The sequence below is a fragment of the Mustela lutreola genome, chromosome 11 (assembly GCF_030435805.1).
Source record: "Mustela lutreola isolate mMusLut2 chromosome 11, mMusLut2.pri, whole genome shotgun sequence".
Taxonomy (NCBI): domain Eukaryota; kingdom Metazoa; phylum Chordata; class Mammalia; order Carnivora; family Mustelidae; genus Mustela; species Mustela lutreola.
In genome coordinates this window covers 68,756,377-68,768,649 of record NC_081300.1, presented here as the reverse complement: position 1 = coordinate 68,768,649, position 12,273 = coordinate 68,756,377, and the positions used below count along the sequence as shown (strand labels likewise).

Here is a 12,273-nt window from a genome sequence, read left to right as displayed (position 1 = left end):
GTAGTGGGTACTCAGTGTTTGTTAGGCAAATGATGTTTTTGTCAAATGACCACCTTTCTCTTTGGACATATGGATAAGCCCTTTCGGTATGCATCATCACCATCTCTTTGCTCTGCAGTTTTCGCCTAAGCAAGAGCTTTCCTTCTGAAGTGAGAGTATGGAGACATAGCAGACCTCTGCCTATAAATGTCATTACAAAGCCTAAAACCATCAAAGCTCAAGGGATGGCATGGCTTCTGTACCGTGGCAGCTAATTTGCCTTGTATTTTTCCCCCAAAGGCTAATAGAATCCCGTTTCCCTTGGGCAGTACTAGAGGGGTGCTAACAAATGCTCTTTCTCCACATTCATCATTATTACCAGGAAAAACTTCCCAAGTACCTCAAACCAGATTTGAGGACAGTTTTCTTCTCTCTGTCAGTCATCTTCTGTTCATACCTTCCTGAGACTGCTCTGTAGTGATCCTGCTTAGATCGGAGGGTGCTCAACTGGACCCCCCTCAATATTACTGACTCTTACAGTGGCATCAGCTGTTTTTGAAATTGGCTGATGTCAGCCCTTGTGATTTGTTTCAGTTCCAAAAGTGGCCTTGCATGAGATGATCCTATATGCTGGAGCCATCTTTTCCCACCGTACCCTGAATACCACATAATGTCACTGAAAAAAAAAAGAGAGGCAGCTACTGTGGGGTTACAAATGAGTAAGAACAATACCAGGAAGGTGAAAGTCTGCAGTGAGCCAAGGCTTTACAAAATGTCAGCCTCCAAACATTTTTTTTTTTTTTTTTTAATTTTATTTTTTTTTTTATTTTTTTTTTTTTAAAGATTTTATTTATTTATTTGACAGAGAGAAATCACAAGTAGACGGAGAGGCAGGCAGAGAGAGAGAGAGAGGGAAGCAGGCTCCCTGCCGAGCAGAGAGCCCGATGCGGGACTCGATCCCAGGAGCCTGAGATCATGACCTGAGCCGAAGGCAGCGGCCCAACCCACTGAGCCACCCAGGCGCCCCAAACATTTGTTTTTTAAGCTCAGTCCACAATAAGAAGGTGAACAACCTATCTGAATCGTTTCCTCATTTATAGCCAGGGGTAATAATGACCTATCCTGCTTGCCTCTCAAGGTTAATGTGAGAGAAGAGTAAAATCAAATGGAAGAGCCTATAGGAAAGAGTAAAGTAGTGGATTCAGTCTTCAGTGTGCATCAGAAACACTGGGTCTTGTTTAAAATGTGGATTCTTGGGCTCAGTCTAAGCAGTTCTTACTATAGGCTTCAGGTAAGGCTTTGGAGTCTTCACTGTCAACAAATTGCCCCCAGGAGTCTGATGCTGCTATTCTCTCAACTACATTTCAGAAATAGCCTGCAACTCAAAATAGCAAGTGTAAAATAAGTTATTTGAGGCAACTTTACTGTCTTGGATCTGGAATCCAAGGACTTGGGTTAAATCCCAGCTCTGCCAATTCCTAGACCCATGACCTCAAATCACAGCCTTCTCTGTGAACTTAGTTCTTCATATGTAAAAAGGAGATGGCAACCTCAACTTCACAAAGTTTTGAGAATTAAATGAAAGCATATATGAGCAAGCCTATCTCAGTGCCTAACTCATGGAACTTAAGTCAGTGTTTTGCACAGTGTCCACAACTTCTGGAATGTGGTGTCATGTTAACAAACACCCAGCAAAAGATAATCCTTGGCATCCGTCTTAAGTGTCATGGAAATCTGGATAGAACCTTAGAGATTTAGTCCAGTCCTTTGATTTACAGCTCATCAACTTGAAACTAGGAAGGGAGGATGGGAAGCCCAAGATGCATGAGGGTACCCAATCACATGAAATGTGTTTAGTTTTTAGACAGAAAATTATTTCTCACTATACTGAAAAAAAAAAGAAAGAAAGAAAAAGAAAAATCTCTGTGACATAGTAGCGGAACCACTATTTGTAACTTTTTGGAGAAACCTGGTAGAATGGGCACAGTACCCAAGTATAATGATTATTTGACCCACACCTGCCATGTACCAGGGTTCTATTAAAATAAAATGGAAATGGCTAACTGGCTCAGTCTTCAAAAAGGAGAAAAAAAGAGGTCCTGGAAAAAGCAAACTCATAATCCTTTTGACTTGACTCCCTCATCAAATCCTAATGGAATTCTGTGGAATTCTGCAGATGATAAACTAGGTGGACAGGAGCACTTAGAAAAGAGCCGATCACAAGGATTCAGTCAGAAACACTGACTAAGTTCATGAATTCAGTGAATAAGGCATGACTTCATGTTTTCACTGGGTTGAAAGTCATGAGATCCTCTCTTGACTGCCCCAAGGCTTTTGTTAAACTCTTTCATGATCCTGACAGTAAGAATATGGGCAGGAGACCTAGAAAAATCAGATGCAGGAATTCAACACACCCAGCAGTTTGGGGCTCTATACTGGAGAGGTGGGATTCCTAAACACCTTGCTAGGTAGGGCTCATGTTGAGGAAAAGGCATGGGATTTGAGGTCAGCAGGCAGCTTTTAATCTCAGTCTTGCACTTCCCAGCAGTATCCTTGGATGGATCACCTAACATCTCTGGGCTTCCCTTACCCGGTCTGTGCTATAGGTAGTCCTCATGAGGCTGTTTAGATGGTGAGTATAAAAACCCTCTGTAAACTGAAAATGCATTATAAACATTAGTTAACATTGTCATTCTTTACTACTGTAGTTGCTCATAAGGGGGTTCCTGAGTCATATGTTTCGTAGTGGATGCAGGGTGAGCCTGGTATGGGCCTTGTGTAGTTTGACCTGACACTAGACAGATACAGGCTCAGAGCCCTTCCTGCGTGTGGTGCTTAGGGACACATCATAGGAACTTTTCCCAGAGGAGATTGAGTGCTCTGGTGAAGTTAGACATGGAAAAAGGAGGAGACAGCCACCAGCCTGAAGATGGAGGAGACTTTGGGAGGAGCTAAGACAGCAAAGGCTTGGGCAAGCCTATGTCCCTGGGTCAGGAAGTGGAATGGGGCAGGAGGTGGCCAGAGCCGTGACCCTGCTGGTGAAGCTGAAGAAAGAACCCAGGAGGGGCGCCTGGGTGGCTCAGTCAGTAAAGCGTCTGACTCTTGATTTCAGCTCAGGGCATGATCTCAGGGATGTGGGATCAGGCTTCTTATCAGTGGGGAGTCTGGTTCTCTCCCTCTTCTTCTCCCTCTCCCCCTCCCCCCCCACTCTTGTGCATGTACTCCCTCTCTCTCTCTCTCTCTCTCAAATAAATAAATAAATAAATCTTTTTTTAAAAAAAAGAAAAAGAAATAGCCCCAGGAGTCTTCAGTGCAGTGCACCCAGGCAGGCTTTGTCTTTGGACAAGAGCACTAGGAAAAAAGTGTAAGGAGGTGTTTGTTCTAAATCTTGGGACTTCTTTTAGTTGTTATCCATTTATCTTTTTTTTTTTTTTTTTAAGATTTTATTTATTTATTTATTTGACAGGGAGAGAGAGACAGTGAGAGAGGGAGCACAAGCAGGGGGAGTTGGGGAGAGAGAAGCAGGCTTCCCACTGAGCAGGGAGCCTAATGCAGGACTGGACCCCATGACCCCTGGACCATGATCCAAGCCAAAGGCAGACACTCAACGACTGAGCCAGGCGCCCCTCCACTTATCATTTTATTTATTTTTTTGGGGGGGGAGATTTTATTTATTTATTTAACAGAGAGAGATCACAAGCAGGCAGAGAGAAGGAAGCAGGTTCCCCGCCGAGCAGAGAGCCCGACACGGGGCTCGATCCCAGGGCCTGAGATCATGATCTGAGCCGAAGGCAAAGACTTTAACCCACTGAGCCACCCAGGCACCCCCCACTTATCATTTTAAAAAGCAGCACTTAAGTGTAAGAAAATAATGCGAACAGTATCAACATGGTAGAAAAGCAATGCTGTTTTTATCCCTGCTTATAGATGTCTCACTACTTGAGAGGAGAAACTGATAACCAAGTAGTGGGGTCTTCCAGATGTTCTTTAAGGATTGTGCACATAGAGTTTTTTGTTTTTTTTTAAAGATTTTACTTACTTATTTGACAGACAGAGATCATAAGCAGGCAGAGAGGCAGGCAGAGAGAGAGAGAGAGGAGGAAGCAGGCTCCCTGCTGAGCAGAGAGCCTGATGTGGGGCTCTATCCCAGGACCCTGGGATCATGACTGGAGCTGAAGACAGAGGCTTTAACCCACTGAGCCCCTGCACATAGTTTTTAAATAATGGAATTATAGTGTACACTCTCTCTGACACTTGGATTTTTTATGTAACACCTTACTTCATTATTTTTAACAGCTGCATAATATTCTATATATTCTATAGTGTGCTTATGTAATTATATTTAGCTCACTCCTATTTTTTTTTTTTTTAAGATTTTCTTTATTTGACAGAGAGAGGGAGAGAGAGAGCACAAGCAGGGTGAGCGGGAGAGGGAGAAGAATGAGGGGCTCAATCCCAGGACCCTGAGATCATGGTCTCAGATAAAGGTAGATGCTTAACTGACTGAACCACCCAGGTGTCCCGAGCCCACTCCTAGTAATAGACACACAACTGTTCCTAGTCTTTTAGTATTAAACAGTGCTGGATATGTTCTAGCTCATCTGTAGGAATATTTCTCTGGACAAAATTTCTTTCTTTTTTTTTTTTTTTTAAAGATTTTATTTATTCATTTGACAGAGATCACAAGCAGGCAGAGAGGCAGGTAGAGAGAGAGGAGGAAGCAGGCTCCCCGCTGAGCAGAGAGCCCGATGCGGGGCTGGATCCCAGGACCCTGAGATCATGACCCGAGCCGAAGGCAGAGGCTTAACCCACTGAGCCACCCAGGCGCCCCCAAAATTTCTTTTTTAAGATTTTATTTATTTGAGAGAGAGAGTGTGCACACAAGTAGAGGCAGGGGCAGGCAGAGGGAGAAGCAGGCTTCCGGCTTAGCAGGGACCCTGATGACACAAGGGGTGGGTGTAGAGAGGGGTACCTCAGTCCCAGGACTCTGGGATCAGTGACCTGAGCAGAAGGCAGATGCTTAACTGATCCAGGCACCCCTTCTGGGCAAAATTTCTATCAGTGGAATTTCCAGGACTCCTGTTTTAGAAAGATGACTGCTATAGTCATGTTGAAAGAGAGGAGGAGGGGCACCTGGGTGGATCAGTGGGCTAAAGCCTCTGCCTTCGGCTCAGGTCATGATCCCAGGGTCCTGGGATGAAGCCCCAAGTCGGGCTCTCTGCTCAGCAGGGAGCCTGCTTCTCTTCCTCTCTCTCTCTGCCTGACTCTCTGCCTACTTGTGATCTCTGTCAAATAAATTAATAAAATCTTTAAAAAAAAAAAAAAAGAGAGGAGAGGAGCAGAGACTGATGGTCAGAAAATGGGGGTGGCAATGCTCACCTTTCAAGGTTCAGAAGCTATAGAGTCCCCAGAAGCTCCCTTCCTTGGATGGAGTCCTCCCAACCAATAGAGGGCCCCACACAAACACAGTTTCTTGGGCTTCAGATGATCTAACCAGAGCTACCTTCTGAGGGGAGGTCCCCATGATTCATTCATTCACCACTCCTCAGCAGAGTGCTCACTTGGGTCTCCCAGCCTTGAAGGCTATTGCCTTCAGCCTCTTGCATCCCATTTGGTTCTGAAGCATCAGTTTGCTGGGCTCCTCATCAGGTTTCCAACTTATGAAATGTGCTGGAGATTAGTACCTCTCCTGCCATCTTGTCCTGTCCGTAACTGCCAGTTCAAGGATCCTTGCAGTTGCCTCTGTCATCTGTAACTGCCGAATCCTCTGCCAGATGCTGTAGAAGGGACCTAGAAGAGCAGCTTTCCACCCAGGGCCAGTATCCAAAGGCAGGCGGGGGAAGTATAGTCTCCACTGTGACCTTTCACCTCCCAGTTCTGGTGGTGTAGGCCTTTGAAGTTTGCCTTGAGGAACCACGCACTTGAGTCTGAGCAGCCAACAGCTTATCACATCTGGTGATCAGTCCTTCAGTGGTTCCTCCTGAAGTCTGGATTTATGGAGGTCAGATGGATTCCACCTAGGAGGGGCTTCCGCTCATGACGTGGGGAGACAGCTGCCCCTCTTTGAGGGGGAGTCAGTTTTCATAGCATTGAGAAGCCCTCACACTAGTTCCACACACACCCGCCCACCCACCCACCGAGTCCTTTGTAAGCAGAGTTGGGGGGGAATAGAGAACGCCTGCAGCCTCCTGTTCGCATTCCTAGACACCGACTCACTGCGCCCGCCGCCGCTGGAATAGCAGAGCTGTGTGAAATGTCAAGAGGAGTTATGCTCATGGGCTTCCTGGCCCCAGTCTCTTTGTGGCTTGCATTTTCTTCCATCTGCACTCTGTTCATCAGATGGAAATCAGAGGGTGCAATTAGAAGATAATTTGCTAGTTCCAGACTTAATTTGGGGCCCCCTTCTGGCCTGATCAAATTACAAGGGAACATAATAGATTTTTGGTGCGAAATAGTTGGCTCTGTCACTGGGAGAAAGAGCTCCCAGCTTTCCAGCTGGACAGGCCTTTTGGTATCCTTTGTGTTGTTTATCCTTTCCACCCTGCCTGACCTCCTCTGCTGCTCCTGTGTGGCCCCCAGGTTGGGATCCCAATCACCTCAGAGCTGGCTCAAGAGCTTTAAACTTAATTTCAGACCCAAGGAAAACAGGGAGCCCTCTGGAACCTCATAGGGTTGACAAATGTTGAAGCCGGAAGCTATTTAGAGACATATTACCAAGGCCCAGACAGAGGCTGCAACTTGCTGAAGGCCACATAGCTAGCCCATAGTGATAGTAACAATAGTCTTAATGATATTAGCAGCTAACATTTATCAACCCTTAATGTATTCCAGACTCTGTGCCAAGGGCTTACACACACTGCATTGTCGCATTCAAACCCAGACAGTCTGGCTCCCGGCCCAGACTGGGCTCCAGCATAGCGATGGTGGAGCTTAGTATAGAAACTGTGGTTCGAATCCTGGCTTGTTCTTTCACTTATACTACTGGGTAGCCTGATACAAGCAATTTAGACTCTGTACTTCAGTTCCTCCCTCTGTAAAAACGGAGAAAGAGTTGGAGAGGAGAAGGGAGTTGGGGGAAATCGGAGGGGGAGACAAACCATGAGAGACTGTGGGCTCTGAGAAACAAGCTAAGGGTTTTGGAGGAGGGGAGGGGAGTGGGAGGTTGGGTGAGCATGGTGGTGGGTATTAAGGAGGGCTTGTATTGCATGGAGCACTGGGTGTGGTGCATAAACAATGAATGTTGGAACACTGGGAAATAAAGCAAATTAAAAAAAAATAGGGAGAAAGTATAGCACTAACTAGCGTGGGTTAAAATTCATTTTTATGTGTGAGTGCTGTGAGCAGTGCTTGGTGTAGAGTGAGCGCCTGTCCAGTGCTTACTCCCTGCTGGCTGCCTCTGGGTCTGGAGTGTGGTGACTGTGTGCTAGTAGATAGATGTGGCTGAGCTCTGCACACATGCCAAAAGCTGGTCTTCAGTATTAGGGGCAGTTAGCAGAGTGGTTGAGTGCCTTGGCTACAGAGTGGAGGATGGCAAACTATAGCCCATTGCCTGGTTTTGTTTGGCCTGTGATTTTTACATTTTTTAATGACGGCGGGAGGGGAGAAAAAGAATGTTTCATGGCACATGAAAATTCCATGAAATTCAATTTTCATTGTCCACAAATAAAGGCTTATTGGGAAATAGCCATGTTCATTTGTTTATATGATGATTCTGTATTTGTGTAGGCCTGCAAAGCCTAAAATTTGTCTCTGGCCCTTTAGGGGAAAAGTGTCTTGACCCCTGATCTACAATCACACTGACTAGGTTTGAAACCCGGCTGTACCACTTATTAGCGCTTTGTCTTCAGGTTATTGATATAACCCTTCCAAACCTCAGTTTCCTCATCTGTTAAGTGGGGATGATAATATCTACCCCGTATATTAGCAGTTTAAGTATGATAGATAACAAGTGGAGAGCACTTAACACAGAGTCTGGAACATACTAAGTGTTTAATAAATGGTATCTTATAATAGAGTTTAAACACAATCTTTCTTATCACATTCATTGTTACCTGTGTGCCCAATCAATAGAGGAATGGGGAAATGTTCCCTTGTAACCCAGCCACCACCTTTGCCATAGATTTTCCTGTCATGGTGACAGGGTGACTTCAGTAGAGAGGAATGTGTGCCTGGTGAGAGAGAGCTGCTGTTACTCCCTCAAGTCCAACAGTGAGGTTTGGACGTGTCCCACTCCAGCAACCTTGCTTTCTCCCTCACAGTCCTGTAGGCAGAGGGATAAGGGGCTTTCCCAATGGTGAGCTCCCGTTTGGTCATCCCCTCAGCTGTTACTCTTCTGCCAGGCCACCCTCCAGATACCAAGGCACATCATCCCCCCAGACGCTTGTCCTCCATCATGCCCCATTTTTCAGTTTGAGAAGCCTGGTTGCCATGGCACAGTAGAAGCACCACCACTGCCCCCTGGGGCCAATGGATGGCATTCTAGCAATGAAAGAAAAAAATGAGAGAGGTAACAGGTGACCTGGGCTCCAGTTCCTGTGCTGTTTCCATCTTGAAGAAAGGCTTTGAGGGAGATATTTCTCCTTAAAGAGTTAGAATGAGCTCTGGGCTGAGAGCTCTGGCTATGGAGCTCTCTTAGGGACCTACATTTAAATCCCAGCCCTCGGGCGCCTGGGTGGCTTGGTCGGTAGGGCATCTGCCTTCCACTCAGGTCGTGATCCTCCGGTCCTGGGATTAAGCCCTGCCTCGGGCTCCCTGCTCATAGGGAGCTTGCTTCTCCATCTCCCTCTGTCCCCCCACTCACTCTCTATATCAAATGAAAAAATCTTTAAATCCCAGCCCTGCTACTGAATAATATTTTGGCCTTGGGTTAGTTAGCTAATCTCTCTGAACCTTGCTTTCCTTGTTAATGGAGATAATTCTCATCTTGGAGAAATAAGAGAGTGCCTTACAGGGCTTGCCACTTTGAGAAACATCAGGTGTCAGTTAACACTCTAGGTCTCCTTTCCTCATGCTTAGCACAGCTCTGCCCAGAAGTGGAGTGGCAACCCGCATTGGCTAGCTCTGGGGGCTGTCCCCAGGCCAGTCAGAGGAAAGGGATAAATGGAAATGGGGACCTAGCGCCAGGACCCAGTAGATACCAGCCCCGAGCACAGAACCTAGAGGGCAGCTCTCTAGACCTGGCTCTCTAGTCTCTAGACCTGCCTCCCCTACCCAAGATACCCCCCTCCCCGGCTTTGGGGGGGGGGGCGTGGCTTGGCCTGGAATTGGTCTCCTATGCTTTCCTTCATCTCCGAGCAGAACTGACTATCCTTTGGGCGGCTCCTCAAGCTAGGGACACTCGGAGGCAGATGGGCTCTTTTTCTCTCCCTGCCCTTCCCCAGCTCAGGGATGGACGCTCAGCCAGTCCTGGTTATTGTCTGCGGCGCTAGCCTGCAGCCTCCCTCCAGCCCAGCTCCACCCCTTGTCTGCAAGGTCTATTTCCTAATAGCTGCTCCAACCACACACCTCGGTTCCGCGAGGAGCCCCTCCTCTTCCTCCCTCCCTCCCTCCCTCATCAGGGGAGGGACTGAAGAAGCTAACTTGACAGCCGCGCTTCTTTCTTAGCTAGTCACCGGCCCGGCCGGAGAATCCCTCTGTGTGTATAGCCTCTGCAGAGAGGTGTTTTCTCCCGGAGTCCCGAGGGTCTGCTGGAGCTTCCGAGAACTGGGGAGGAGCCGTCCCAGTCATGACCCCCTGCGGGAATCTGCTGGAGGGCAAGTGGCCTGGAGTCCTCACGCCCCTCCGGCTTCTCCGGAGGGAGAGGTGAGCCCTGGGCAGCCCGCCCACAGCCAGAGGTGCTGGGAGCCCTGGGCCTGTCATGGTGGCCGTCCGCAGCCAGCCTGAGGCACTCCCAGACGGGTTTGCAGCTGAGCTTGTTTATCTGGTGTGGGAAGAAGATGGGGAGTTACTTGTCCATCCCGGCTTACTTCACCTCCAGAGACCCCTTTCGGTGAGTTGGGCTCTGAGTCTCCTTCTCCATCTCCTCTTCCTGGTCCCTGGTCCTGAGGGGAGGGCCGAGGTCTCCCTGAACCTGCTTCTCAGATTTCACTTGTCCCTTCACCATTGGTACTATCAGGCAGAAGCTTGCAGAAGCTCTTCCCAAGCAGAGTAGGCCTGGTGAAGGCTTCCACCATGTTCTACAAATGGTGAGGTGGGGGATATGCCCAGACGGAAGCTCCTGGGGAACTCCGGCTCTCCTTCCTTCCCAGGCACACCTGGAAAAGCCTCCAGAAGATGCCGGTGACCCTGCCTGTTCTTACTGCTTCCGGGGGAAGAGCACAAATAGGGTGTTTTCTTCCAGCTTTCACCTGCAGGCCGTACTGTCTGCCAGGAATTTGTCCGAACAAACAGGATAGGCAGGTTTTGTCAAACAGCATGGAAGAAGCTGGCAAGGCCTGGGTGTGGGCAGCCTGGTACATAGTAGGTACTCTATAAACGTTTTTTCTGTTAATGGAAGGCACCTTTGCCTCTGGCTCTGAGGGCTTCTAAGCTCCCAGATGAGTACAGTTGCTAGGGAAAGGCCTGGGCAGGTGCTTCCAAGACTGGGGCAATTGGTTTTGGAGTGTTCTGAGCTTCTGCCTACCCCCGCCCAACACCCACCCCATGCAGGCCAGGTCCCCAAGCCTGAGACCTCTGTGGGCCTTTTTTGGCAGGGCTTCTCGAGGGAGATGTGGAAACTTTCTACTTCTGACCTGCCTTTCTTTGCTTCTGCCCCACCCTACCTCCAACAGAAACTCCCCAGGGGGTTTCTGGCCCTTAGGGTCCCTCCTGAATGGAGCCATTCCTGGCCAGGGTGGGGCTTGTTTTCATTCTTTGGGAGCAGCCTGTTGTTCCAAGGGCTGCCTCCCCCTCACCAGTGGTCCTGGTCGACCTCTCCCTTTTGGCTTCCTCAGCTCAGCTCCATGCCCAAACCTCGCTGCCAGGATACTAGTCAGGTGGCCATGCCCTGAGCAGAAAAGCAGAACACCATGTGGTTTTCCGGAATTACTGGACCCTGGTAGAGTGGTGGGAAGCCTTTGGATTTTGGGGGAGGGGGAAGGGAACCAGTCCTCAGTGCTGAGTCTTCCAGGCATTCTGCTAGGCACTTTTTTTTTTTAAGATTTTATTTTTTTATTTGATGGAGACACAGTGAGAGAAGGAACACAAGCAGGAGCAGTGGGAGAGGGAGAAGTAGGCTTTCCACCGAGCAGGGAGCCCAGTGTAGGGCTCCATTCCAGGACACTGGGATCATGACCTGAGTTAAAGACAGACTCTTAACGACTAAACCACCCAGGCGCTCCCCCCACCCCCGCCCTCGCTAGGCACTTTATCCTTTGATTCTCTCAAAGCCTGTTGGAACTATGTATCCCCATTTTACAGAAGAGGCAACCACTTTCAACAGAATTAACATGTGGGGGGATCTCTGGTCATCTTTTCCCGTCTTCCTGAGTTTGATTCATCCTTCAGGAGGCTGCATCATCCTCTGTTCACACTTCCTGCAAGGGCAAGTCTCAGATTTGCTTTTCTCTTCCAGCAGAAAGAGTCCAAAAAGGGCCCCCATAGTTTGCCTGGCGCATTGAAGGGATGGCAAAAATTCTTTTCTGAAGAGCAAATGGGAATTGATCTTGAGTTGAGGAGTAGGTTTTACCATGTGGAATCAAGATGCCAAGTGTTTGAAGTAGCCACTAGTTTAGACCAGGGCCTCATTAATCCTTTTACTCTTAATCCTGGAAAGGCAGCTTGGGGGAGGGGTGGTTCCCTTAGGAGCAAGGAATGCCGTGCCCCTTTTAATCTCTGGGAACTGGACACAACTCAGGAGCTAGAGCAGATAATGAACTCTCGACCTGGACCTTTTGAGGGTCATGCCACCAATGCCGCCCAGGTCTGCCTGTTCCTTGTCTTGCTCTCTCCATGCCTTGGGGAACTGACTACCTTCTCTCTGCTCCAGTTCTTATTTGCCCAGCTGGAGTCAGGGGTGTACTGATGCACTTTAGCCCCCCACAACCTCCCCCAAATGAGAGGCCACATTCCTGGAGCCACTTCTGAAGAGATAGCCAGCATGCAGGGCCCTGTGCCCCATAGGAGGGATCACCCAGACCTGCTCTCCCAGGTATCATTCTAATCAATCACCACTGTCACTGGTCAGAAAACTGCTCCCACTATCTGCCTCCTCGGTTATTACAGGGCATCCTCAAGGACTCCTCACTGACCAGGGGCCAGTCCCCTCCCTGGGCCTCAGTTTCCTCTGCTGCAGGGCATAGGGGTTGGACTTCCTGG

At 48.5% G+C, this 12,273-nt stretch overlaps 1 protein-coding gene across 3 annotated transcripts in view; it reads left to right on the top strand.

The window, feature by feature from the left end:
- The window catches only part of LIMK2 (LIM domain kinase 2), a 61,972-nt gene that overhangs the window by 24,997 nt on the left and 24,702 nt on the right, over positions 1-12,273 (top strand). Inside the window, exon 1 of one of the 3 annotated variants that reach the window (XM_059140664.1) lies at positions 9,528-9,967. The exons of the other annotated variants lie outside the window; for them this stretch is intronic. Within the exon in view, the coding sequence (XP_058996647.1) occupies positions 9,915-9,967 (53 nt within the window). The 5' untranslated portion in view covers positions 9,528-9,914. Of the gene's footprint in view, positions 1-9,527; positions 9,968-12,273 lie in introns of those variants that run through there. 3 annotated transcript variants of the gene reach the window in all.